At 33.5% G+C, this 27,519-nt stretch overlaps 5 protein-coding genes across 9 annotated transcripts; 1 reads left to right on the top strand and 4 right to left on the bottom strand.

Annotated features, from left to right (window-relative positions):
* On the bottom strand, window positions 1-1,599 carry LOC110625970 (dof zinc finger protein DOF3.1). The gene has a single exon (XM_021771682.2). The coding sequence runs from the start codon at window positions 969-971 to the stop codon at window positions 246-248; it is 726 nt and encodes a 241-aa protein (XP_021627374.1). The 5' UTR covers window positions 972-1,599; the 3' UTR covers window positions 1-245.
* A 2,682-nt stretch (window positions 1,600-4,281) lies between these two features.
* On the bottom strand, window positions 4,282-6,124 carry LOC110627180. 2 transcript variants are annotated; one of them, XM_021773449.2, is made up of 3 exons: window positions 5,605-6,124; window positions 4,894-5,070; window positions 4,282-4,725 (listed from the first exon to the last, which is right to left on the bottom strand). In XM_021773449.2, the coding sequence occupies exons 2-3, from the start codon at window positions 5,061-5,063 to the stop codon at window positions 4,539-4,541; spliced, it is 357 nt and encodes a 118-aa protein (XP_021629141.1). In that variant the 5' UTR covers window positions 5,064-5,070; window positions 5,605-6,124; the 3' UTR covers window positions 4,282-4,538. The 2 variants fall into 2 exon arrangements, with proteins under 2 accessions (XP_021629141.1, XP_021629142.1); XM_021773450.2 differs by lacking the exon at window positions 5,605-6,124 and having other exon boundaries at window positions 4,894-5,578.
* A 1,165-nt stretch (window positions 6,125-7,289) lies between these two features.
* On the top strand, window positions 7,290-10,415 carry LOC110626453 (eukaryotic translation initiation factor 3 subunit D). 3 transcript variants are annotated; one of them, XM_043961816.1, is made up of 2 exons: window positions 7,290-9,105; window positions 10,397-10,415. In XM_043961816.1, exon 1 carries the CDS (start codon window positions 7,385-7,387, stop codon window positions 9,101-9,103), a length of 1,719 nt encoding a protein of 572 aa, XP_043817751.1. In that variant the 5' UTR covers window positions 7,290-7,384; the 3' UTR covers window positions 9,104-9,105; window positions 10,397-10,415. The 3 variants fall into 3 exon arrangements, with proteins under 3 accessions (XP_043817751.1, XP_021628056.1, XP_021628055.1); XM_021772364.2 differs by lacking the exon at window positions 10,397-10,415 and adding an exon at window positions 9,682-10,014; XM_021772363.2 differs by lacking the exon at window positions 10,397-10,415 and adding an exon at window positions 9,705-10,014 and having other exon boundaries at window positions 7,292-9,105.
* Window positions 10,416-10,536: 121 nt separating this feature from the next.
* LOC110626185 (NADH-quinone oxidoreductase subunit B) lies at window positions 10,537-12,840 on the bottom strand. Its single transcript, XM_021771965.2, has 2 exons — window positions 12,367-12,840; window positions 10,537-10,950 (listed from the first exon to the last, which is right to left on the bottom strand). Exons 1-2 carry the CDS (start codon window positions 12,768-12,770, stop codon window positions 10,716-10,718), a joined length of 639 nt encoding a protein of 212 aa, XP_021627657.1. The 5' UTR covers window positions 12,771-12,840; the 3' UTR covers window positions 10,537-10,715.
* A 1,321-nt stretch (window positions 12,841-14,161) lies between these two features.
* On the bottom strand, window positions 14,162-24,807 carry LOC110626413 (serine/threonine protein phosphatase 2A 55 kDa regulatory subunit B beta isoform). Of its 2 annotated transcripts, none has more exons than XM_021772286.2 (14): window positions 24,245-24,807; window positions 21,198-21,301; window positions 20,969-21,067; window positions 20,747-20,866; window positions 19,837-20,046; window positions 19,295-19,386; window positions 18,451-18,569; window positions 17,949-18,072; window positions 17,583-17,706; window positions 15,751-15,819; window positions 15,561-15,652; window positions 15,389-15,466; window positions 15,246-15,313; window positions 14,162-15,143 (listed from the first exon to the last, which is right to left on the bottom strand). In XM_021772286.2, the coding sequence occupies exons 1-14, from the start codon at window positions 24,354-24,356 to the stop codon at window positions 15,007-15,009; spliced, it is 1,548 nt and encodes a 515-aa protein (XP_021627978.1). In that variant the 5' UTR covers window positions 24,357-24,807; the 3' UTR covers window positions 14,162-15,006. The 2 variants fall into 2 exon arrangements, with proteins under 2 accessions (XP_021627978.1, XP_021627979.1); XM_021772287.2 differs by having other exon boundaries at window positions 19,840-20,046.
* Window positions 24,808-27,519: the final 2,712 nt, after the last annotated feature.

Raw genomic sequence — 27,519 nt, 5'->3', positions numbered from 1 at the left:
TGACAAGCCAGAAGAATAACACATCCAATGCATTATCACTAAATAGGATCATAATGTTTATGATATAAATTAATCCCTCCACACCAAAACCCCAAACAAAAAATTGAAAAATCAATCTAGTACTTGTCTTTCTCTCTCTCTCTCTTTTTTTTTTAATCATGTAGCTACAACCCACACACCAAAAAAACCAAAAAAAAAAAATAAAGAAAGTAAAGAAAGCCATATTTATATATTTTGGTTTCTTCCTATTGGAAACTAGAACCTGGAGTGTAAATAGCAAGATCAGGCCATCCATTACTGTTTCCCCAATCACTGCTTTGCAGATAACTCCCAACTTCACCTTCATTATTAATATCACTGCCTTGTTCATCAAAGCCTGGGGCCTCACCTGAACCAGCATTCAAGTCATCGCCAAACCCACCCATTTGCACCATTTTTAAACCCGACCCATTTGGATTCATACCCTCATAGATACTTCCAAACTGTACATTTGGTGCCAACAGCGAGCTAAAACTACAGCTCATGTCCTGTATCTTTCCTTCCTGATCTGCTTCAAAGCCATATATATGGGTCGGATCACCTAAATCCGAAATCCCATTAGCCAAAATTTGCGAGCTTGATGTTGCCTGTGTTGTTGTTGTTAATGATGATGATTCTGGCACACGGCAGTTGAGCCGAGCTGGGTCAGTGTTGGTGTTGGGGTTGGGGTTGGGATCCGAGTTGGCACGTTTCTGGTTCGAGGAACGTTTAGTGTTCTTGCGGCTGCCACCACCAACTGGAATGTTTCTTAGAGTGCCACCTTTGGTCCAGTATCTCCTACAATTCTTGCAAAAATGGCGGGGCTGAGAGAGATTATAGTTGTTGTAGTAGCAGAACTTGGTTTTGGTGGAGTCACAGCGTGGACACTTGAGCTGTTCCTGCTCCGGCCAGTTTGGCCTCATCGGCTGGAATGCCGTTGATGGATCTTGCATGTTAACTCTGCTCGCTCTTGATACCAAATGGATAAAAGTCGAGATGGGTTTTGCAGGATTTGCTAAATTGAAGTGGTTTTGGTTCTGATATTGGTCTTCTTCACAAAATCAAATTTAGACAAGAATGAATGAGAAGACAAGATTTGCTTTGAGGAAAAAGATTTGATTTTCAAGGATTTGATGGGTTGTGTGTTGGATTTCAGTAATGAAAAGAGCATAAAAGACTTGAAACTTTGAATTATTTTCTGATCATCTCTGATGCTGCTGATTTTGATTAAAGCTGAGAAACGGCGAGAAGGCAAAACAGATAACTGAACGGATAAGAGAAGAGATCACAGCGGCCGCCGCCAACTCTGTAATGCAAAACCAGAGAAACTTTCAACTTTCAAGCCATAAAGGGCAGTTAAAAGAGAAACAAATCCAATTTCTTGAAGTAGGGTTTGTGTTTTTTATGAGAAAATGAATTCAGATTGAGAAAGTAAAGAGCTGTGTAGAAGACATGAGAACGAAAGCGAAGAGATCTTTGGGTTCTTGACAATGTGGAAGAAGAGGATCTGTGAGTTTGTATTTACGCGTGAGAGCGACCACTGAAGAATAAAATGGATATTAGGAGAGGCTTAGGCTTAAGTAGACAGAGACTAAACCTGTAATTAATTTATAAAAGCAAACAATTCTGGATTAAAAATATTATTATGAATAATAATTAATTTGCTTTAATGATCTTTTCAGAAGCATAACCGAATTTGTTTTTTATTTGTGGACCTCAATATTTTTATTATTTTTTTAATCTTGGCATGTAGCAAATGTCAATTATACTCATGATTTATGAAACTGCTCCTAATTAATTACATAACCACTAAAATTAAATTTTTATTGATATGCTAAAATTTAAAAGGCAAGATTTACACATTTTGATAGGGAAAGAAAATGTTGTTTCTTTTTTACTTTTTTTTTATTTATTAGTTACATCTAACCACTTTTTAACTATAATATCATATATTTTTATCACTTAAATTCACTTCATTTCGTACGTACGGATATGTTAAAATCTCTTTTCACACCAGTTAATTATTTAATTTTTTTCAATGATAATTTAATTTTTTCGGCGTACATGCTGACAAGACTGCGAAGTAATTGGACTTATTTCTCTTTTTATGTCGCATCTCCAAACTAGACTTCATATAGATAAATCCGAACACGTAGTCGGTTCAATTCGCCTCTCATTACAAAACTAACCACACGACATTGAACTGATTTGTTAGCGTGTGACTTGATGAGCTTTGCGCCTGTAAACTTCCTGATTAGAAAAGTCCTACGGTCATCACTCATTAATAATAAAAATTAAATAATAAATTTTCTCAAAAATTAAATAATTAATTTTTCAGAAAGTTTGGGAAAATTGCTAGTAACCTTATTTATTAATAGGATGAAGATAATGATTGAGTTTCCAATACTACCACTAATTAATCACCCACTAATCCAACTGGCGTAATTAAGCCATGCGATATTATTATTCTTAATCAAAGTGAAAAAAAGAAAAAAATCAGCGTGCAAATAAAGCAAGAGCAAGCAAGCTACTCGTGTGTATTTCAACTCTAAATCAAGGCCGTCCATTTTTGTTTTATTTTTCAAATCATGTTGTCTATTTGTCAAATCACGCGATTAAAGTTGCGGTCGGTAACAAAAAGCCAACGTCAACGGCAATACGTGGCAGTACCCCATGAGTGATTTGAGCACTAATGTTGAATACTGGGGTGACATTAGCATCAATTGGGATAAATACTACGTGACTTTCTAATCCTCCATGGATAATAGCTGGAGTTGGGTGGGTCCCTTTGGTCAGAGTTTTCGTTTGTTTATTGGACTGTTAGTTTTTGCTTATTACTGCGCCAAAATTCGCAGTTTTAATTGAAAAAATTAATGCTGAATAGGTGATAAGAAGTCACACAAGGCGTTTTTTTTGGGTCAATTATGAGTGTTAAGTGCCATCAAGTCAAATTGGTTAAGAAAAAAACATGGGCAAGAAAGAAGAATAAGCATGGAGGGTGATGATTAAAAACGAGGTCACGAGGGCAAAGGGACAAAACAGCAATTGGTGAAGGTGGGTCCTTAATAACCAAAAAAAACATGGAGGTGGAGGATGGTGAGTGGTGGAGATGGAAGATGGGGTAAGCTTCCTCTAACCAAATAGTCATGGACACGTTTCTTTTCACTAAGGCCATGGTTGCCGATTGAGCTTTTTTCTTCGATCCCTCTGTAAATTTCAGTAGAAGAGTAATTTGTTGTTGCTGGAGGCTCTTGTTGGTTTGTCCGGAACTCATTTTGTATGCATGTTGTTTCTATCTAAGATCCGACAATATTTTCAATGGTTTTGCTTGTTTTTTGTATGTGAGTTGAATAGTAATTGATTTAAATTAAAAAAATTGGTCGAATCAAATTAATTTAAAAATTCAGTTTGATTTTTTATTTATTTTAATTTAATTTTTTATTTATTTTGATTCGGTTCAGTTTAATTATAATTTTAAAAATTTTAATTATTTTGATTTGATTTAATTTTGATTAGAAAAATTATAAAAAATTGAACCGAACTTATTAGTGATAATACTATATTATTTTTAATAATATAGAGATATTAGATCATATTAAAATTAAACTATTTTAATTAAATTTTAAAATATTAAAATTAAAATTAAAACATAAATAAAAAATAAAAAATTTATTAAAAATTTAAATCGATCAAACTGAATTGAATCAAACTAAATTAGATCATTTTAATTTAATTTAATTTTTAATTAAAATTAATTCAATTTAAATTTTATAAATATTAAAATTTTAATTTTCAATTTATTCCGTTGAATTTAAAATCTACCAGACCCCATAATCACTCTATCCACGGCGAAGGATGCAATTGATAAGAGGCAAACCTTTTGCTAGGTTAGGGTTTGATGGTTGATTTGTTTGAGTTTGGCAATGTAATATTAGGGTTAGGCTTATGGGGCCCTTTTGCCTTTACTTCTTTATATTTTGGGCTTCTTAATCTGTATTACTGTTTAAACCTGGGCTGTGCGGCTTTTTAAAGCCTTTCAATGAACTTTTACTTTTGATAAAAAATTATTTTCTTTTTAAATTTCATTTTTTTCTTATTTACTCTTTAAATTTACTTATTGTTAAGTTATTTATAATTTTTAAAATTTAAATATAAAACTAATAGAGTAAAATGATTTTTTTTGAACAAAATACCTTACATTTATTAAAATTGTTGTAAAAAAAAAACGTTTCTCAATATATTAAAATATGACCTTATGAAACATCAATACATCTGAACCCTGAAACGAGTTGATTATGTTTAAATTGTGTGCTTTCAAATTTCTGATATTGGAATGAATGGTGATAAACTTAATATGGTATGCAAAAACTGATCTAATGCCATTAGTGTTGGCTGACTCATTAGCTTTAATTTCAATAAAACAAACTAATTTCGCATATGCAAATTCAGACAGGTGAATCAAATCATCAAAAAGATCAAGACTCTGATACCTAAGCTCTAAAAACTTTAAGCAGATGAAATTAGACATGGTAACCAGTAATTTTAAAACCTCTGCCAATTATTTCACCACCACAGAACCAAGCAAAGCACTCAAGTCCAAACAGAGCAATCAGCCCAGCATTCTCTATATTGAACTCTTGCTTGCTCTTCATCAGGCCCTTGAGCGACTCCACTTCCTTCCAGAATGCTTCACACCGATTAGGAATACTGTGGGAACAACCACAAAACAATCAATCAATAAGTAACTTCAAATAGGGATTTTTTTAAAAGAAATTGTAAATTTATCTTTATTTCAACCTCTGGTATCTGCTAATTAAGTGCAGAAGATTCCCCAGAAGACATAAGATCAGTGTGTAAAATTTGCAAGAGAAGAACCTGGCAAGGCGGGTGTAAAGCAGTTGATTTGCTAGCAATTGGCATCTCTCAACAGTGGGTGGATCCTGCACATATTGCTTATTTTGCTCCAATAACTGCTTGTAAAAAGCACGTCCATGCTTGGCTGCTGAACTCAACTTAGCATGCAACTGTGGCAGCTTTGATGCCATGGTTCCCCTGCACCAATTCTCGCATTAAGCTGAAGTCTTAGACATCAATAGCTAGCTATCTAATCCTACTTAAAACTCGTAAGCATAAGCAAAGTTACAATTAATCCTTCATTAAATTAGTTGGAGGTTCGCTATATGGATATCTTCTCTCCATTGTACACGCCCATATTAGAACAGATTAGCAGAAAAATTATGTGGTCACATTCTCAACAATGGTTTTGCACATAAATATGCTAAGGCATTGGCTAATGTTCCATTCAACCAAGAGCCAACAAAAAATAAATATGTTTGGTGCACAAGAAAACTTCAAGGGAAAATTGGACATATAGATTTAGCACAAGAATGTTTTACTGACTGGGAAATTGGGGGAAGAAAAGAAGAAAAAATAAAAATGCTACATTTTCCTAGAAAATTCCCCGACCAGCAGCAGTCACAAAGAACCCAATAAAACAAGGAGGGGAAAATTCAAGAGAAGATATCAGATCAACAAAATAAATATCCAAAACAAGAAGAAGGAAGGGATTTAGCAAGATTAAACTACCTTTGATTAGTTTTTCTCCAAAACTTTCCTATTTTAAGCAGTGGAGTTCAGATAGGAATATATGCAAGCAGATGATAGACATGCTAAACTCTTAATAAAGCTGAAGAGAGAGATTAAAAAATGGCATTTCAGTTAATTAGTGCCAAGAAAGGAGGGGAGTATGACTAGTTCTCCAACTGTTCTCTGGAGAAATCAGTTCATGGGCCAATTGCACAAGGGAGAGTCAAATGAATACTGAAAAATAGCAACAAGATAACATGTATTATTGGGATTTTGGAATCTGGTAAGCTCAGTGAGATATGCTGATTTGGGTAGTTTTTCTGAATGATAAATTTTAAAAAAATATCTAAACTAATTCAACTACTTGATTATCTCGACCCTTAAATGTTGCAACTTCATTTAACAGATTTTATCATCACCCAACAGGTTCTCCATGTCTTAATGGGGATTGGATCAATCTCACTATCTCTTGAGGTTTGGGCTGAAAATTTTGGCTTTCACTCAAGGGATTGAAAAAGAGAGTAGGTTATCTGCTCAACCCTAATGAAATCTTTTTAAATTGAATCCAAGAGAAAGAATTAAAGTTTATATTAAACTATGAAATTATGAAAATAGTAAATTCTTAAAACTTATGAGTAATTTCTCCAAATTATTATTTTTTGAAATCTTTTCTAAAATTAAATTATTGTACTCCCTAAAATTAAAAGTTAATTTACTTTAACTCAATCCCCTAAAAATCTGATAGTTTTATGATAAAATATTGGCAAAAAATAGCATTTAATTTAAAATAAAACTCATAGATTTTTTTATAATTAAAATAAATAATAATTTAACATTTTCAATATTTAATAAAAAATTTTATTGAAGATTTTTCGTATAATATTGATGATTCAGAAAAATAGGATTTTTCAAGAGTATTGTGAATTTAAAAAAACTTAGGTTTAGAGGAAGACAATCCTCTTTTTATCTGTTTTCTTTTCTCCGCTAGTGACGTATAACAGACTGTCCGTCGTTGGGCCACCTGTTTCTGCCACGTTGATACGGACGTACGAGAATGTCAGATCTCTGCTCCATGCGTAACGACCTCTGATTCTCCCAGCCGCACATGCGGATGGACCTACAAGACAGATGGGTTGATCCCCTTCCTGATTTCGAGCCCGAACTGGGTCTGAAGATAGGATTAAAGCTGAGTCCAAATAGGAGCTGTTTAATGGGTCGCATGGATTAGGTCGGCCTGATTGAGGAAGCTAACTGGAGTCCGATCTTGAAGCTGAGCGGACCGGACCTGATTCATGCGGGAGACTTGAAGGCCTCTAAATAGTGGGCTGTTACCATGGACCTGACCCCGGACCGAGTGAAAAAATTCAACGGTCATCAAATATCTTATTATATTGAAGTAATATATTAAATTAATAATTTTATAATAATTTATTAAAAAATTAAAATTTAATAAATATATTTTATTTTATTTTATTTTTTAAAAAAATATATTTTAATAATTAATAAAATTTAATATATTTAAAATAAATATAATAAAAAAATTATATTTTTTAATATTTATAAAAAAATAAAATGGAGAAGAAAAAATACCATTTAACAAAAGTATTTGTCAAATTATTATTATTTTTGAAGCGGTTATTATTTATTTTCCTATTTTAAAGTGAAATGGATTTATTTTCACAAAATAAAAATCTGTTAACCCGCTAGGGTTTTTGTTTGCCGCTTACACATTATATCAGCTAGGGTTTCAGTCATCTACACCACTCTCTCGTCCTTAACAATGGTAAGCGGCTTGGAAATCGGTAACGTTCCTTTCAACCCCGACGGCTGGGGTCCTCCAGATGCCACAACAGGCGCTGCTGCCACCACTACGCTTCCTCTCAATGTTCCCTTCGCCCCCTTCTCTCGATCAGAAAAACTCGGCCGAATTGCCGACTGGACCCGCACCGCCAACAATCCCAATGCAAATCGCCCCAACTCCAAGACGGCGTCGGATTCAGTTTTTGACTTCACTGCCGATGATTCCTTCCCCGCGGCAACTGCTGCCGGTGATGATTCAACATTCCGTCTCGTAGACGGAAAACCTCCTCCTCGCCCCAAATTTGGACCTAAGTGGCGCTTCAACCAACACCGACCACAGCTTCCACAGCGACGTGATGAAGAGGTGGAAGCTCGCAAACGGGAGGCGGAAAAGGAACGGGCCCGCCGCGATCGGCTCTATAACCTCAACCGGTCCAACCAAAACCAGCCACGTCGTGAGGCGGCCGCTTTCAAGTCATCGGTGGACATCCAACCAGAGTGGAACATGCTGGATCAGATCCCCTTTTCAACCTTTTCAAAGCTATCATTCACAGTACCAGAGCCAGAAGATCTACTTCTCTGCGGCGGTCTCGAGTTTTATGATAGATCGTATGATAGAATCACCCCCAAAAACGAGCGTCGTTTGGAGAGATTCAAAAACCGAAACTTTTTCAAAGTCACAACTACTGATGATCCGGTGATACGGCGACTTGCGAATGAAGATAAAGCTACGGTCTTTGCAACTGATACGATCCTCGCAACTTTGATGTGCGCGCCGAGGTCTGTTTATTCATGGGACATTGTGATTCAGAGGGTCGGAAACAAGCTCTTTTTTGATAAGAGGGATGGTTCCCAGCTTGATTTACTCTCTGTGCACGAGACCTCCCAGGAACCTTTGCCAGAGGCCAAGGATGATATGAACTCGGCTTATTCGTTGAGTGTTGAAGCAGCTTATATTAATCAGAACTTTTCACAGCAGGTCTTGATTAGGGATGGGAACAAAGTCGCTTTTGATGAGCCCAACCCTTTTGCAAATGAAGGAGAGGAAGTTGCCTCTGTGGCCTATAGGTATAGGCGCTGGAAGCTGGATGATGATATGCATCTTGTTGCCCGGTGTGAGGTGCAGAGTGTTGTGGAGGTTAACAAACAGAGGTCGTTTTTGACACTGAACGCACTTAATGAGTTTGATCCAAAATATTCAGGAGTTGATTGGAGGCAGAAGTTGGAGACTCAAAGAGGTGCGGTTTTGGCCACTGAATTGAAGAACAATGCCAACAAATTGGCCAAGTGGACTGCTCAAGCTCTGTTGGCCAGTGCAGATTTGATGAAATTGGGTTATGTTTCAAGGGTTCATCCAAGAGACCATTATAATCATGTGATATTGGCGGTAGTTGGGTACAAGCCAAGGGACTTTGCCGCCCAGATTAATTTGAATACGTCCAACATGTGGGGGATTGTTAAGAGTATTGTTGACTTGTGTATGAAGTTGAAAGAAGGTAAATATGTGTTGGTGAAGGACCCATCCAAACCACAAGTGAGAATTTATGAAGTTCCTGCTGATGCGTTTGAGAATGATTATGTGGAGGAACCTTTGCCTGAGGAGGAGCAGGTTCAGCCCCCTGGTGAGGATACTGAGAATGTGGAGGCAAATGGAGCTGTCAATGATGTTGAGGATAAAAAGATTGATGCTCAAGCATAAAGGTATTAGTTCTTTATTTCCTATGTTGAGCTCTTTATTTCAGTCTGTTAAATAACTCATTTTTTCAAAAAAAATTTTGTATTGATGGAGTGAAGTTTGACACGAGAACTCTATTAAGTGAGGAAAAGTGTGGAAAATTTTGACACTCTTGGGTATTTGAAATTGTGTGGCATGATATTTGAAAATAAGTGTGTTTCCTGGGCCAGTGTTCAGCGAGTCTGAAATTATGACATTTCAGTATCCTTCATGGTAGCTCACGTATGGCATTATCAATCGCTGCCCTGTATTCATCAGGCTCTAGCAGTATGTTTTCTTAGAGATGTTGTCATTTCAAATTTCTAGTAAATAGATCCTAACTTAAAAGCAAGTGCCTTAAAACTAGCTAATACTCGTTAAATTGCTCCTTAGTATTAAAATTTTCTGTTTGCTTAAATTTTTTTCCCCACTGAAGCCTTCTCACAATGTCTGATTTCCTGTTGTTTGTAGCTGATCTATGAATAAATTGCTCATCATTTTCTGCTATATTCAACTTGATTAACTTGCATCAATGCCTGTTTTACTGCTACTTGTTTTGTTAGTGACAGTCTTCATTTGATTATAGTGCATAGTGGCAGTAGTTTTGGCAAGAAAAATGAAGCAACTGTGATGCTGTTTGCAACTGGAGCTTTACCCGCACTTCTTCCTTGTGTCCAGGAGTGCTGCTGATTCCTTTTCTTTTTCTTTTTTGGAGTCTTTCTATTTACATCCTGATGTTTCACTGTAGTTGGAAAGATATTTACAACATTAGATGGTTGCTTTTTGAGACTCAGTAGAGATACAATAAGTATTCATATGGTTGGAATTTTGTTGGTATGCTGGTGGGATTGTAACTTGAGTTTTTTTGCCTATTGTAAGCTGCTGTCTTTTGAGTACCCCCTATAAAATTATGATGAAATATATGTTGCCAGTGGAATTGGTTTCAAAAAAGCTAAATTACAAAAAATTCATGTCTATTTCCCTCCATTTGATATGATTCATTTTGATTTCTAATAAAATTATAAATAGATTTTTTTTATTTAAAAATGATAATTTTATGAGTTAAAAAAAATTCAATACTTTCGCTCCAAATAAGAAATTTGATAAAATAGAATAGAATTGAATTGAATGTTTATAATATCTTTAGGGAAATTAGTTTGTAAGACTTAGTTGTGATTGTATCTGAGTTGCCACTGTCGAGATTATATTTTGTCAAATAATCTTCTTAGATCTAGTTGTGAGATTTTTCTATTAACATGTGGAGATAGATTTTTGCAGGCTTTGAGCTTGCAATTTAGAGAGGCCAATTTCTCTGAAACGGTGTTTGGATTTATGAGCAAGTTTTCCGAGTGAAAATTAGATGCGCTTTGCCAATGAAATAGATAACAAAAGGAAAATAGAGTGGAAGCACATGCATGTAAAGTGAACAAAATATTATTGAAGGGTTGAACTTTCTTCAAGTTCACCGTTTTGAAAGCAAGCAACAAGTTGTTAGCATCCCATTACATCCAAGCTTATACACAAACCAGGAAATAGGCGATACATATAGGAAGCTCAACTTGGGGGGCTATGGGGACCATAAGTTGGAGAACTTGTTTCACTTGGTCCACCAGTGAAGAAAATCTCTCCTCCTGTTGATCTTCTTCTGCAGCTGCATGATTCCATAGAGCAACGCCTCTGCTGTGGGCGGGCATCCTGGCACGTAAATGTCGACAGGGACAATTCGGTCACATCCGCGAACCACAGAGTATGAGTAATGGTAATAGCCACCTCCATTGGCACAGCTTCCCATCGAAATCACCCACCTTGGCTCAGGCATTTGATCATAAACCCTGCAAAGAAAGTAAGAGTTCTCGACAAATCAGTTTCACAGGTTGGAACTTCTTATTTCCTTTGTCTCTAAAAATAATACTTCCGTCTCACAGTACATATCGTTTTAGAGTTAAAATTTTCAAAATAACATTAATTTTTATTTTTCATAAACACTCTTATTAATATTTAAGTCATTTAATATTAATATATAAAAAAAGCATCGTGATCTAAAAAGTGTGTAACAAATTATTATAATTTTTTAAAAATTTATTATGAATTAGTCTTTTTCATTTGTGAGCGAAGGAAATAGCACTCAAATATTTTTCTTAGAAGCTTACAAATAATCGTAGCATCCATTAATATAAGTTCAATATTATAAATAGCTTAATACTATTAAATTAATTATTTAGATAAATTAATTGAAGTGTTTATCATAAATGAAAAATTTATAATTTTGTATAAGCTCTAACTCTCTGTAATCTTACATTAATAACAACTCAAAATTATTAAGCGATTAATTAATAGATTTCGCAGAGGGCGAGAATACCACTTAATACTCCAAAACAACAATGAGTTATTATTAAATTAAAACATTTATTTATAAATAATATTAAGAAAAATAGGTATTCACATTAATATTATTTTTTTTCAAGTATATCCATCAAACTTATAATTAATGACTATAAAGGTAATTTTCATATGAAAACTATTTTCTTTAATCTCACCCCTTATTTATACACAAAAATCATGAATGCAATGAATAAGTGACTGCTAATGTTTACATTTGTTATATTCTCATTCACTATCTCAAAATAATATTTTCATTTTTATGTTGGGACTTTCTCATAATATCCATAAATTATAACCATTTAAATATTTTCCTTATTTTATAATTTAATTTAAAATATCTATAATTATAAATTTTATTATAATTATATTTAAATTTAAAACTTCAACGAAAAAGAGTAGGTTTTGATAATAGATTATTTTATTATACTTATATATTACATAAATAAATATCATTAATAAAAAAGTTTTAAATTTTTCACTATTTTATAATTTAATTTAAAATTTTAAAAATTAATGTAATTATGAGTTGAATTACATTTACCATTCAACTTTTATAAAATTCCATAATTTTATATAAACAAGAGAAGTGTCCATGAAAAATTACTCAAAAGCAAAAGTTCTAATTATAATAATATAATTACCTTTTAATATAAGATAAAAATAGGTTGTGAAAAATGCAAAAGAATAAAATTTTAAATAAATTTAGATATAATTATTCTACCTAAGAATTAATTATAGTTTAAGAAATTTTTTAAATAAATTCGATTCACACAAATCAAAATATTTATATAATTTTTTCATAATGAAATTCATTTGCCTATATTTTCAGTCCATGATATATCAAATCCAATGGTTTGTATGCATACCTCCTCAAAGCTGGAGCCATCTTATTGGTTAGAGTCCCAGCCACAACCATGACATCAGATTGTCTTGGGCTGGGCCTGAAAATAAGCCCAAACCGATCCATATCATATCTAGCAGCTGCAACATGCATCATCTCAACGGCACAGCAAGCCAGACCGAAAGTCATGGGCCAGATGGACCCTCTCCTGGCCCAATTCATCAGATCATCGACCTTTGTTATTGCATACTCTGCCACCTTCGACAACCCTGTTGCTGGCGTCGCCGGTGGCCTTGATCCGCCGTATTTAACCGGAGAACTCGACTCAGATGATGATGATGATGAGTAAAGGGTTGTGTGGATAAGAGATGAATTATGGGTGGAGAGCAGGGCTAGACGTGAAGCAGTTCTCGGCACAAGGGCAGCCATGGTTGCACAGAAGCAAAGACTTCAAAGCTTGAAATGTGCATGCATGAAGAGAGGAGAGGAGTGTTAAGGGGTAAGGGCTCATTAATATAATGAGAGAAGGATAAGATTTGGATAATAATTATTTATTTATTTATTTTATGTGAGAAATGATCATATGCTGTAAATACATCAGAGTGATTGGGAGTGTTTCAGCCGTTGGATGGTACTATGTGTTTAAACAATTTCTATGAGTTGGGTCATCTTGAAGATGACGATTCTAGAGATTATAAATCAAAATATGAAATATGAGACCTTCCAGAAGGGTTTTTATTGGTCCAATATTTGAAATTTTTATATATAATGTGATGTGTTTTGAATATTATAAGTTAAATAATTTCAATTATTGTGATAAAGACGGTTTAAATAATATTAAATAAAACAGCATTGTTTTTTTTTATATTAAATTATATGGCCCATCCTTGGATCTAGCATTTTAAATTGAGGAAAGCAACTAAGGATAGCCCACCAAATTGGAATTCCATTACATTGCGCAGTACAAATTCCAAAGATTAACTTACTATTGCTTGGTTTTTGGGGTTGGAATGAGTTAGGCCGTGACAAGAGCTTGGTGACATTTTGCATGGATGTTTTCACCATGAGATACGAGTACTGTACGACTCAGCTTTCATCATGTTTCCTATGTCAACACTTTCAGATTATCAACATCTAGATTTTATTGTGTTAGATGGGAATATGATTTTATAATTTTAAAGTGCAATAAGTAGAATCTAAAATAATTATTTTACATTGTTACATAAAAATAAATATTGAATATATTCAGATATTTAGTAAATTCAACTCAAATAATATAACATAATAAAATTAATGAGCCTTAGTCAATTGAATGCTTTCTAAACTCTCTTTTGAAGAAAATTATCATTTAATTAATAGAAAAATGCTTTCTAAACTGAAGCATTTTTTTTTCCATAGTGAATTTGAGAGTCCAAATTTTATACCCATTTAATTCAGATAAGATAAATCATTAATTGGAAGTATGCAACCTTATTTTTCTCTTCAAAAATCCCTTTTAAGTAGTTTAACTTTAAAATTTCAAAAACGATACTTTCTCCGGTAGCAATTTCAATTGAAAGACTATATACTAAAATATCTTGTTTTGAAATGGCAAAACAGCCAACTCTGATTGGTCTAGTTGATGTTAAAAAAGATGAGTGAAAACTTCGATTCGAGTCATTCCATCAACTTGTTTCGAAACGTTCGTTTTTATGGTTAAAAAGAAAAAGACTACCTGTAGATAAATGTGATTCAAAAAAATAAGGACAAAACACAAAGAAATAAGTAAACAACATTCACATAAAAAATAAAATAGGCAATTAAAATTAAAATGAGTACAATGGTTCAAAATGCAATCATTTATTTGCTCTTCAAGTCATAAAAGAACAAAAAGAAAAAGAAAAACTACAAAAATATCATAAAACTAGTAGGGGAAATAAATACCCAACATCCTCCAGTAGTCGCTAAATAACACCAAGTTTGGCATTGGCATTGGCATTGGCAATGGCAATTCAAGTCAGTAGTCTCTAGTTGGCAATCCTAGCAACAAAGAATCAATACCCCCCAAAAGAAACCAAGCAAAATCTCTACAAATTATCTTAGGACTAAAAAGGATCAAGTTTCAAGCATGACGACGAATCAATAGGAAAAAAAATGCACTGCAAGTTTCAACAGCTCCTTCCCACCAAGATTTGAGTTGGAAAAAAAATATAATAATGAAAAAGAAAAGCCTACATTTCACCTTAAGATCCAGTGGCAAATATTGAACTGAGGTGTCCTTTTAGTTTTTCCTTTTTTTTTTTTCTTTTGTTGAAGAGCTACTACAGTCACATTTTCTTCTGACTTCAACCCAACACATTTTAGAACATAAACCGCAATCTTCTATTTTTAGAAGATGATAAGATAAATAAGGGGAAGAAAAAGGAAAGGAACTGTGGGGAAAGAAAAGGAGGATGTAGCTGCCTACCCAGGAATAAAAACAAGTTGCTTCCTTGTGGATTCTGCAGACAGCCACATCTGGACATTGCATCTATGATCAGTAGCATGTGTTACAGATTGAAGGGGCATCTGAAATGTGAGGACTCCATGTAGCCTCCACCTAACTGGTTGGTGGGAATGCAAAAGAATCTTCTCCAATAGCAACCCAAAAGAGTTAACCAAGCAACTATTTCTCATTGGACCATCTTCATGCATAGTACATGTACAAGCTGTTTGCAGCAGCACAAGCAATTGAATTTTCAGTTGGGTGCCATGCTAGATGCAGCAACTTTGTTGTGAAATCAAACGAATTTCCATTTGCATCAACCCCTGGGCTTTCAGCTCCTGTTAATAATAAAAGCACATGCTCCACAGTTTTATATGAATATACAGAGAGATAGAGGAGAGGAGGAAGGGAGATTAGGAAAAGCAAGTGATGACACTGACCCCGTCTTACAACTCGTGTTATACTGCTTAGGGATCTGGAAGGCCTTGAAGGTGTCTGAACTTGTCTCCTAAATGGGTAAACCAAAGTTTCATTAACCAATGTTATTTTATAAACTTAGACGAATATATCTATGTACAAGTACCTCATGGGATTTTTGCTGGCTTCCAAAGTTGTTGCCTCAGAACTTCCCGGGGCACAACCAAACACACGGAACAAATTGCTGGATTTGTATAAAAAAATATAGCTATATTAAGGTGCACAAAGATTTCCAATAAAAACATATTGATACCAAGATATGGGCACTAAACACAGACCTGTAAGATCCTGTTGCCACTCGCAATCCATCACCGCTCAAACAACATTCGAACTTATCAAAGATTGAATCATTTTCATACAAGTCACACAACTGGATACATTCAGAGTAAATTATAATCAGCACAATTCAGCCTAGTCAAATGACTTTGGTTTAGTAACATCTCAAGGGAGGGAAAAAAATTTTTTCACCTTAGGTCTTAAGTACTCCTGAACCTGGAAGGCTGCAACTGGACCCGAATCCATATTGATGTCCCATAACTAACAATGTGAAAACACAGAAATGAGAAACCAGGAAAACAATCTAAGATCCCAACTCAACCTCAGAACATGTCTGCAAACATCAATTCCTTGTGGTATCTAGATTCTAGAATGCAAAGAATATTCATTAACAAACTCTTCCAAATGCATGGAATATTTCACAATCCGAAAATTTCAAACAAATTCTTAATAAATCCATTATCTTTTAAGATTAGAACATTTAGTGAATCTCATGGTTGCCAAAGGTTTTCAGAGCGCAGGTAGGTATAAGGATCCAACTCATCTAAAAATAAATCTAATAGAACTTGTATAATTATACTACTTTATAAACACTAATAATTTGCTTAAGGAGGCATTAAAAAAGGTACTTAACAAAACATGAATACTAAAAGAAGATCAACAACTAAAACAGCTCACCATAAGTGACCGAGTACAAAGAAATCATCCCAAACAAAACTGCCTTCAAGGTAAATTAAATAGCAAGGAAGACAACTGCCAACTACTAAGATTATTTTGCAAAAACAACAATAGCAACCATCAAAAGACATACTCCCACAAAGATCAACAGCAACTTGAAATATACTCCATGAGCCATTCTGGGAAAAAATAGAAGTGCTTATCATCACATTAAAGATCATCATCAGCTGTCTTGTTTCTTTTCATCCATCTTCTTTAAACTCGTTCCTTCCTCATCTATAATTTCCAATAGAGTAGCACCAAAAAAAAAAAAGAACTTGCCTTTTTGTTGGTACTCTAAACAATCAATATCATTGGAAGGCAGCCAACTTCACTTTGGGTTTAGAACACCATATGGTATATGCCATTCACCTTGTAAGAGTTGATTCTATTTAATCATATTCACTTTATTGTCATAGATACTTAGAAAATAAGATCTATATGGTTTTATACCCAAATAAAAAGGCAAAAAATAATAACTCCATCAATACGAGTAAACTTCAATATGCATGGGATGCAAAACTCAAAAGCCACACTCACATTTAAAATGTTGTCACAGAGAAAAATTAGTCTCAACCATCTTAGCCTAGGCAGGTCAGGAACAAATAAATATGGTCATGCAAGAACCAGATGTACCCAGCTAAAGGGTTGATTCACTTTGGGTTTAGAACACCATATGGTATATGCGATTCACCTTGTAAGAGTTGATTCTATTTAATCGTATTCACTTTATTGTCATAGATACTTAGAAAGTAAGATCTATATGGTTTTATACCCAAGTAAAAAGGCAAAGAATAATAACCCCATCGATACGAGTAACTTCAATATGCATGGGATGCAAAACGCAAAAGCCACACGCACATTTAAAATATTGTCACAGAGAAAAATTAGTCTCAACCATCTTAGCCTAGGCAGGTCAGGAACAAATAAATATGGTCATGCAAGAACCAGATGTGCCCAGCGAAAGCATTCAACTCTAACAGCAGTCCCAATGTTACAACACTAACATGGTAAGTATCATAAATATACACTCTCTTCATGATCCAACAATTTTCATTTTAAAACAACATAATAGCAAGCAATCAGATAAGTTCTTTTACCAAAATGGCTACAAGCAGAGGTGGTAATTTTGGTCATGATCACGTAGCAAAAGACAATGTTTTTTCCCATCACAAAAGTCCAAAAATCAACACCAATTTGTCTATGAATCTTTGCTACCGCATTATAGGCTGATGCTCATATAAATATGGTACTGCATGATCAACCACAAATGTGATCGAAATGAATTGAAATATAAAAGTCCAAACCTTGAGAGTCATGTAGTCACGACTAAGTATGTGCCGTCCATCCTTAGCAAATTTTATATCTGAGATTGAAGCGATTATTTCTGTGAAAAATGACCTAGAGCCTGGTGCCTCCTGTTCCTCAAACCTTCAAACAATGAATATTACCATTAAGTCCATTTGAATGCAAATGACCTCACAAATAATGTTTATTGATTCCAACACCATCCAATAAAGGCCTGTCCCCACAAAAACTCCAACATAACTATGCTACAAATTAACATGGCATATGTTTATGCGTTCCATTTTTCCTGATCCCAACCATCTCTTTTCTCTTCTCCAAAAGGCATATTCAGTACTAGTAGGACAAAGCAAAAATCTAATACTTACAATTTGGCATGAGAGTCGCAAAGAGCTGATTGCCGCAAATCAATGAGTCGGATTGAGCCTCTTGAACTGCTATATGCTAACATATTGCACTGATTGGGGTGGAATTCTGCAGATGTTATAACCTCTGCAAAGATCAAGAAATTAGGTTGATAGCTCAAGCAATGTATCACTGAAGAGAAGCTTGCCACTTGAAAGAAACACAATTAATAAAAAAAAGGAGAGCTAGCACTAGTTTATCCAGGAAGTATTTGATATGGAGGGCCAACATAATGATGAAATACATGGAAAAAATCAGCTCATTCACCAGGCAATAGAAGTCCCCTGGATAGCCCCATGTAAAGGTGTCGTTGCACTAAAAGCTAAACAATTTTACAGAAAGGAGTACAACAAATAATAATAAACCAAATGTCACACCAGGATCTGCATTGTTTATAGGCACGTTCATTGTGCTAATATATTAAGTTCCAATACATCCCTGAACAATAAAGACTAAGAGGTTTACCGGTTAGATCCTCCATATTTGCAGGTTTCACATCAACAATGTTAAAACTTTGATTGCTAATTTCCAAGTTCCAAAGATTGATTCGCAGGTCATCAGCTGATATAAATGTTTCACCATCACTAGAACATATGAGACAGGAGAGATGTTTAGCAAATTAACAAGTCAACAATGCAGATGAGACAAGGATAGCAAGACACATATTCTAAGTCCATACAAACAGTTCTTATAACACTTGCCACATTACTGAAGTAATGAATAAAATTAACATTTATCATAAGTTTCCATCATTATAGAGAGAAGAGTTACAGGGTGAACATTGGAAGAAGATGGAGTGACGATAAAAATGAATAATCTGTTGGAGATTACAGAAAATTGAAAAAAAGCATGTCTTGAAACCTTTCATTTCATGTGATATTTTAATAATGCATGGCCAAATCTAATGCATGCAGAATAAATTCTTTAAGGTATAGCCAGTTGTTCAAAGAGAAGAGTCAGCAAAACCATTCATTAGCTGTAGCCACATTGATTAAATAAGCTTCTATAAGGCACAAAGGGTTATAACACAATCGCAATTAGTGGTATTCAGATATTCAAAATTATGCATCATTTTTGAAGAATGCACCCACCTTGTAGCAAAAATTGCTACAGAAGGTTAGACCTTTATCACAGGGTAATGTTATCTTCAAGAATATAATTTGGAAATTTCAAGTCATCACAGATTTTTATCTTCAATAAAGCAAATTTGAAGTGTAAATACATAGACGAAATACCAAAGTCTCATTAAGGTAGCATCAAATGCACCAAGAATAAAAACAAATGACTAGAAATTTAGAAATGCAACCACCTGTTATTTGAAATTGAATTGATGTGATAATCATGTGCATGAGCATATACCCTTCGGCATCTGGCCACCAAGCTGGTCTCGCTGCTAGTTACCTAAGCAAAACATAAAATAGGAGTTAAATTAACAGAAGAGCAGATGAGCAATCAGAATGTAAAATAAACCATATCCAAGGAACCCACCCACACACACACACACACACACACAAGCAACAGCAAACAAAACATTGCATCCTAAGATTTCAAGGCTATTGAGGCAACAGAACTCATGAGAGAGAAAGACACAATAATTTATGTGTCCAACCATAAAGTAGACCAAAAAAAGGCATACAATTTTAGGACAGGGGAGAGAAAATTTTCACTAAATCAAGTAGAAAGAAATGGTAAATTATAGCAAAAAATTTCCATAATCAATTGAAAAACCATTCCTTGGACATGCAGCCCTTCATAAAACATGCCACTTCATTGAGGTATACTAATTGAAAAGTCAGCAAATACACAGAAGGCCAGATGCCATGAAAAGAAGAATATCAGTTCAAGTACAACTACCACAGGTAAGTGCAGAAATGGAATGCCCCCAGGTGGGAAATTGAAGTCATTGCTTGGGAAACTAGATGACTTCTCTGGACAACCTCCATTTGCAAGATAAGGTTTAGCACTATTTGAGTTACTTGAACTAGCAATACAACCATTTCCTACAGCTTTTGAAGAGTCCACATTCATTTCAGAAATTTTCTTCACCTTCTTTTCTTGGACCTGTGAAAATTTCATATAGAAATAACAGAAACAAAAAGGAAGTTAAGTGGCTGAATAACACAGGCAGCTATAAACCAGTGAGTCAACAGTAACGCTAAAGGCAAGTTCTCAATAAACGAAACATGAAAGTCATTTGATGTATCTTAAGCCAAAATGTACTCATAGTCCAATCTCTACTAAGGAAAATCATAAAAATTACTCACACAGAGGACATACATTTCTTACAAATATATACCATTTGGCACTGCAATGAAAATTTTCCCTACTCACAACAATTACAGACTAGTTGCATGATGCACTAAGATGGCTGCTTCCATGAAATAGCAATTCAATATCATGTTTAATGCATCAGCTTAGACACCATAGCATGCCATCTAAAAATTCATGCCCCACAAATATCCTAAACATGGGCATCTTAATGCACAGGATAAAGGAAAAGAAATACAAATAGGAAAAAAAATGTCCTAATCATCAAGACTTTGGCAAGTTAATCCAAAATTAAAACTGTCCCAAAAATAGATGTTTTAGTAAACAAGTATACAATTCTCCCATTAACACAAAATGCATAAGCATATATAACAGCCAGATATTTGCCTAAGAATTCTATAGGGCCAGTAATTTATCAGAGGTGCAAGAGTAATCAAAAAACTGAAAAAAAAAAAAGACTTTTACCATGCTTCAAGATAGTTTCATTTCTTACCTTCCAAAACTTAATGGTTTTATCATTAGTGGATAGGAGAAAAAGAGCACCATTGGCTGTTTGACACCATCTGATTTTGTTTATTTTCTCCTCAATTTCCAAGCTCTTGAGATAGTCAAACTAGAGCACATGCATATAGAAGTAGCGTAAATGTTAACAGTGTGATAACGGAAAAACAAATGAATTAGATACGCAGTAACCAGCACCAGAGGAAAATAATACCTCAGGTTCATGGCTCTGAAACTCTGTTTTATAACGAAACTCAGGGTGCCTACTAATAGGATAATCCATTCTTTCCAAATCCCTTCTGGATCCACCATGCTACATTATTACAGAACAAAAGTTGTTACAACGATGCCACTAACAGAACCAGATATCAACTAACAATAAGCGTAATATATCAACAACAGGTTGATATATGAAGCCTCTGCAAGGGAAGAGAGAAACATACATCCTTTGTGTCTGTCCTCTCAAATAGAACTACACGGCCCCCACGGTCACCAGTAGCAAGATGATCACCAGTTTTATCAAATTCAATAGCTGAAATGATATCAACTGCAGAAGAAAACAAAATCAAGATTAGTCAATCCTGATCCTTCCACTCCACTGCACAATCGTGCAAATACTATTAAACATCTTGCAAATAAGTTTGAACTTTCACTTTCCTATATCATATTTTATCTCTTTACTTAAAACTTTTTACGCGTCATAATTGTGATATCAGCTCCATGCATATTGCCACTGCTACCTGTTCTATCCTCCTCAAGGACTCAACTTTAAAAGTTCTTTCTTTTCAGGAAGTTTTTCTTCAACATATGCAATAAAGCATAAAATAAACCCCTTCACATGACATTCATGTATCTTGATGTTAGAAAAATAAATTAAATAAGCAGACAATAATATAGCTGTTTAACAAATAGTGATTGTTATGCTTGTATCATTTTTAAGCTGATACCAAGTGCACTGATGATAATGACAATAACCAAGGGGAAAAGGAAAAAGGGAAAAAGAATCAACAAGAGGAGGAAAAATAAAGAAGAGAAAAAAGAAACAAAATTGAAACAGAAACATAATATAAATCATCGATGCTTAAGTAAACAAACAAAAAGAGGGCCATCAATGAGTGACAAATATGAAAAGCATCACGTGCACACCACAAATAGCTCTCCTGATGGAATTCATCAGCGCACAACCTTACAGCCGAACCTAATTTGACCTTTTCCTCCAAGTGCAGACAGAACAGTTTTGCTAACTTCCAAGTTATTCTTAATAGTAATTATTATCACAGATGTACTTGTCAATCAAACTGCTTAGACAATCATTTCATAGCCAAAAGCACCAAGTGCAAATTGAACAGGCCAATAACAATTAAGTATCTGTATTCTGTAAGTAATAGAATAATTTAACAACTCAATCCCCTTTCTTTTGTGGCTGAAGAGTGTGGATTTGAACTCATAATCTCCTCTTAAAACAGTGGTTTGCACACTAGGTTATGCTTCAGCCACAGCAAATTTGTCCTCCTTGAACAATAAGAAAGCTCCAAGAACCAACAATAGCAGCCAAGAGGATCATATAGTATGCCTTTAGTATAACAGAGTCCCTTGATAAATTCCACCTGAACCTATAGTAGAATTATGAATAACCTTAACTGCTTATAGGAAGGGCGTAGCCATTGAATCCAGCAAACACCCCCCCCCCCAAAAAAAAAAAAAAACAAACGCCCCAAAAGAATATAGCAATTACCTGAAGCTATGTTAGAATAAGGTAGATCTTTTCAGACAACGAAAGTTAGACATCAAAAGAATACTGCTTCAAAGACTTCGAGCTAGAGTTATGGATCACTGGTGAGGGTTTCCGTAAGTTGGGAATATATTATTTCAGTAACGAGTTGATCAGTTTGTATTTCCTCAAAACCATAAGATAATCTTTCAAACTTACTTAAATTACACTAACATTCATCACTATGCAAGAACTCAATTTCCCATCTCACAATTCTTTAAGGCATTTTAGTGCCTGAAGAAACCTTCATCTTCTAGCTTATTTCTCACTAAACTAGCTCATATTAAAAGTTCTGAATCCCAGCTTTTTGCAGTGAGCTTCAAACATCCTTGCCTTCAGTTTTATTCTTCTTGCTCCATTGTCATCAGCAATTCTAAAGTCTTCCACTTGCAGTTACAATAGCAAAACTTCAAGTCTTGAAAGCCAACAATCTTTGCAAAGAAGGTTAGATTAAAGTACTGATTCAATTGACATAACAGAATGACAGCAGTAAAGCACATTTGCCTTCTTATCTCATTTTAGCTGTTCTTATTGGTACCTCATTGACTTTAGCTTTATTCCAATTCAGTAATCAATCTTGTATAATTCTTACGTTACTTGATATGCTAGGTCAATTGTCAAATTTTTCACAAATGCAACCACACACCCAAAACCGCGACAAAAGAAAAGGAAGGAAAAAACCTAGCCCTTTCTTGAAATGTGAATTACCTTTATTTAGTGAATTGAAAATGATGCTGCACATTCCATTTGGCAGGCTCCTCAAAACCACATGCATGTATAGATCAGGTTACCCTTGACCATGCAGAATGGAAGTTACAACATTCAGAAAGAAAAAACATTTGTCTCTCATGCTCAAATGTGGCAGATGTAAATCAAACAATTTTTTTTTTACTTCTGACCTGCTATAGTGCATTATTTCAAACATTTTGCGTTACACATTTATTTCCAGTAGTGTCATTGTGGAAATGTAAAACATTTGGGCCTAATTCAAATATCTAGATGAATCATTTATTCAAAACTTAAGTACAATCTCCAATATTCTATACACTATACAGAAATTGAATTATGAATTTAGGAGGGGGGAGAAACAATTCTTAGATTTATCATGCACCAAGTTATAAAAAAGGCAAAGTTTGAGATAGAGTAAACCCAAGAGCAAGTTAAATGTGGTTATTCTTTTGAAAATCAAGAAAAAAGAAAATATAACAGCTAAAGGGACTGCCATATTCACTACAGTAAATCAGGCCATATTAGCTTGCTTCACAAGACTATGAGCAACATGTACACCATAATCCGTAACACCAATTACCAACAGGTAATATAATCCATTAAGATCCACAACATAGCCACTAAATTCGAGCATTCACGACTTGAACGACCCAGTTGTATTACTTACACATTGCATGTGCCGTCAGAAAACAGATACCCAATTCTCCACTAACTTCACCAAGCTCACTTCCACACTATATTTCCCTCAATCTATTAAATATGCAAATCTCTATCACTAGACTTGCATAAATCACAGCAGAAACCCCACAATAAAATTTAAAAACCCATAAACCTAAACACACATTTATAATCGACCCACGATCCATTTCGGATCCAAAACCCAAAACAAGCCCTGATACGCAGTAAACATAAGAAAAATCAACTGGATCCAAATGAACCAAAACCTACATATTAACAAAAACATGAATATACAAACATGTATTAAATTACCTTCTTGTACTTCTTCTCCGGCGGTGCGCTCACCGAACACCTGAGAGAATTTCCACTCCAAAGGCTGTGGTGGGCCCGCTGGAGCTGCAGCGACCTCATCGCCACCGTTCATTCTATTCTCTTTCACTCTCTGACTCTTGCTCTATCTATTTCTCCTGAACACGATCAAATCCAAGGTCCACAAATAAGTCCCGACAATCAATCAAAAAGATCGCATCTCAGCTTAAAACAAATACCCATCAAATGAATTCCTTTTCTGACAAATGAGAGGTTTTCATAAATCAACCATTGAAACAGAGAGCTTTCTCATTATTTTTGGTTGTTCCTCCTTTTTTTTCCCCACTCCCTATATCTCAAAAGGCCAAAAAAACAAAAAATTACAACTTTCTCTCTCTACAAAAACTAAATAAGGCCAGTGGTTGCCTCTCTCTAAAAGGGCAAAAATGGAATTTTGATAACTATTCTAGAGAGAGAAAGAGAGCAACAAACAAAACCGTTCTTCGGCTTCGATGAGAGCAACCAAATAACACTTTGCCCATAAACAGCACTCTCCGTCTCTCTGCTTCTCTCTCAATAATGGGCCCTTTTTTTTATTTTTATTATTTATTCTTCATGGGTATATGATGGAATTACAGTCGGTGGTCATCTTTTTGTTTGACAGTCGGGTTTCATTGGGTTGTGACGCTGAGCGATGTGATTTCATTGGTTGGTGAGGATAAAAGGATTATGGATGTACACGTTAGGGTTGATCTTGAATGACAGGATTACCCTTGGGGATTTTATTTTATCTTTCTTTTTTTTGGCATGGAGATCAACGTGGGATGTGAAATCATGTGATCGGACGGTTGTCCGATAGTGTAAAATTATGAGGGGTTTTGTGTAATTATATTTTAAATTTTATGTTTGCTCTTAATGTTTATAAAGTATTTTAAAAGGAAGGAAATTACGGATTTATTTAGAAACAATTTCCGTAAAGATAAATTTATTTTTAATTTTTAAATATTATATATTTAAAGCCACATTTTTTTTACCTGCACAAATATATATTTGTAATATTTTTTATGGTGAAAAATAACAATTTTAATATTTATAAAATTAAATTAAATCGATTTTAAATATAAATCAATTTAAATCGAATGATCTAATTCACTTGAATTTGGTTTAATTTAATTTAATTAATTATATTTTTAATAAATTTTTTATTTTTTTATATTTTATTTTTAATTTAAAATTTAATTAAAATATTTCAATTTAAATTATAATTTAAAACTCTTTATATTATTAAAAGCATGATATTATTATTAATTTAAACTCTTTATATTATTAAAAATAATATATTATTATTATTATTCAATTTGCCTCGATTTTATTAATTTTTTTCTAATAAAATCAAAACAAAATAATAGAAATTTTATAAAATAAAATAAAATAAATCGAATTAAATTTTTAAATTAATTCAATTGGATTAATTTTTTTATTTAAATTAAATACTAATTACCCAATTTAAAAAATTAATTTTATATCATATTTATATTTTTAAAAATTCAGCAGTTTGATTCTTGTATTTTAACTGCATCAAAATGAAAGTCTTTAACAAATTTTGAAAATAATATATATTTTTTAGTTGAAAAAACTCAAAATATAAAGATTAAATTAATAAAAAAATAGCATTAGTTTTAACATAATAAAATAATGAAAAAGCAGTACATCTTTCAGGATATTTTACTAATTTTTTAGACAAATTGATAGAAATTTTACAAAAAAATATTCAAAACCATGGAATCAAAAACTAAAACTTATTTTTATCCCCTATTTACTCAATTTAAAATCAAATCAAATTAAATAAATTTAATTTTAAAATTAATATGAAATGCACCATTATTCGATTAAAGCTTAGGAGTGATTTAACTTTTTAATAATGGTTTAGAAATAATTTTAAATTAAAAAATAAAATTTAATATTTTTAATTTTATTATATTATTTAAAAATAAATTTAATTTTTTAACCTACATTTTTTCATTGGAATTCTCAATTTTGTTTTCCTTTTCTGTTTTTTTAAAGGTATATTGGAGGGTTAATTACATTATTTGTGAATTCTGACAAACCCTAATCCATTATCATTATAATAATAAAATAAAAATAAAAATATTAAATTTGAATTAGATATAATTCAGCCAGAAAATTAATTTGAGAGATAAGTGTCTATATTTCATATAAAGGGCACATTATCCTTTCACAATCCACATGAGATTAAAAAAAAATAAAAATAAAATTTAAGGACATCAACAGAAAAATAATAAAGGATAATGGGTTGATGTCATGGAGGAAAATCAAGTATAAGAATTAGGTGAATTAGTGGACTTAATGTCCCTTTTTCTCCCCATTTGATAATGATGTTTCTTTATAATCTTTTAATTAATAATATTTTTATCTAATTTATTTGTTTTATCTGTTCTATAATTCTATATACTTTATGTAAGCAATACTAGCAAGCTGGACAACTCCTTTTATTTAAATGTTTTTTCTTTTTTTTTGTTAGGTGAGGATATGAATTTTTTTTATATAAAAAAATATTAAGAAATTAACAAATACTAAACTGTTGAATTTTAAAAATAGATCGATATATATATTTAATTTGAACATATTTTATAAATATATAAATAGTTTATTAAAAAAATAATATAAGAGTGATTAGAGTATTGATAAATAAGGTAATGAGTCCAAACACTAGTGAATTATAAGGTCAAATAATAGATTTAGAATGTGTTGCAATGGTGGGTCAATCTATGGATGGGTTGTCAAGAGAAGGCAATAGGTACATCTCATGTTTGGGAACTCAACTCTTGGACCCATCAAATAGGTAAACTATTGCCACTACATACAGTGCTGATTAATCTCACAGTTTAACAATTGCACCCCTTTACTTGCTTGCGGCCTTCCCCATATGTACATTCAATATTTCTCTCTATTTTCGCTTGATCTATTCATCAGAGGATAAAACTCGGATAAAAAATTTTATCGAACCAGTATAAAATGATTTAGGCTAGTTCTAATCGATTTTAACTAGTATTTACTTTAAGCCCATCATGGTCATTTGGGGTTTGATTGAACCTCGATGAAAGACTTGTCTATGGGGACAGGGAGATAAGTGATGGGTTGCACTTAACCAAATCTAATCTCAATTTGACATTAGCTATTGTCTTGGCCCAAATATATATATACATATGGCTTAAAGCTGTCTTCAATTCCTTATCGTCAAATCTTGCTTTTAATGC

This window comes from Manihot esculenta, chromosome 11 (genome assembly GCF_001659605.2).
Source record: "Manihot esculenta cultivar AM560-2 chromosome 11, M.esculenta_v8, whole genome shotgun sequence".
Classification (NCBI taxonomy): domain Eukaryota; kingdom Viridiplantae; phylum Streptophyta; class Magnoliopsida; order Malpighiales; family Euphorbiaceae; genus Manihot; species Manihot esculenta.
The sequence above is the reverse complement of the archived record's forward strand: the minus strand, read 5'-3'. Positions and strand labels throughout refer to the sequence as shown.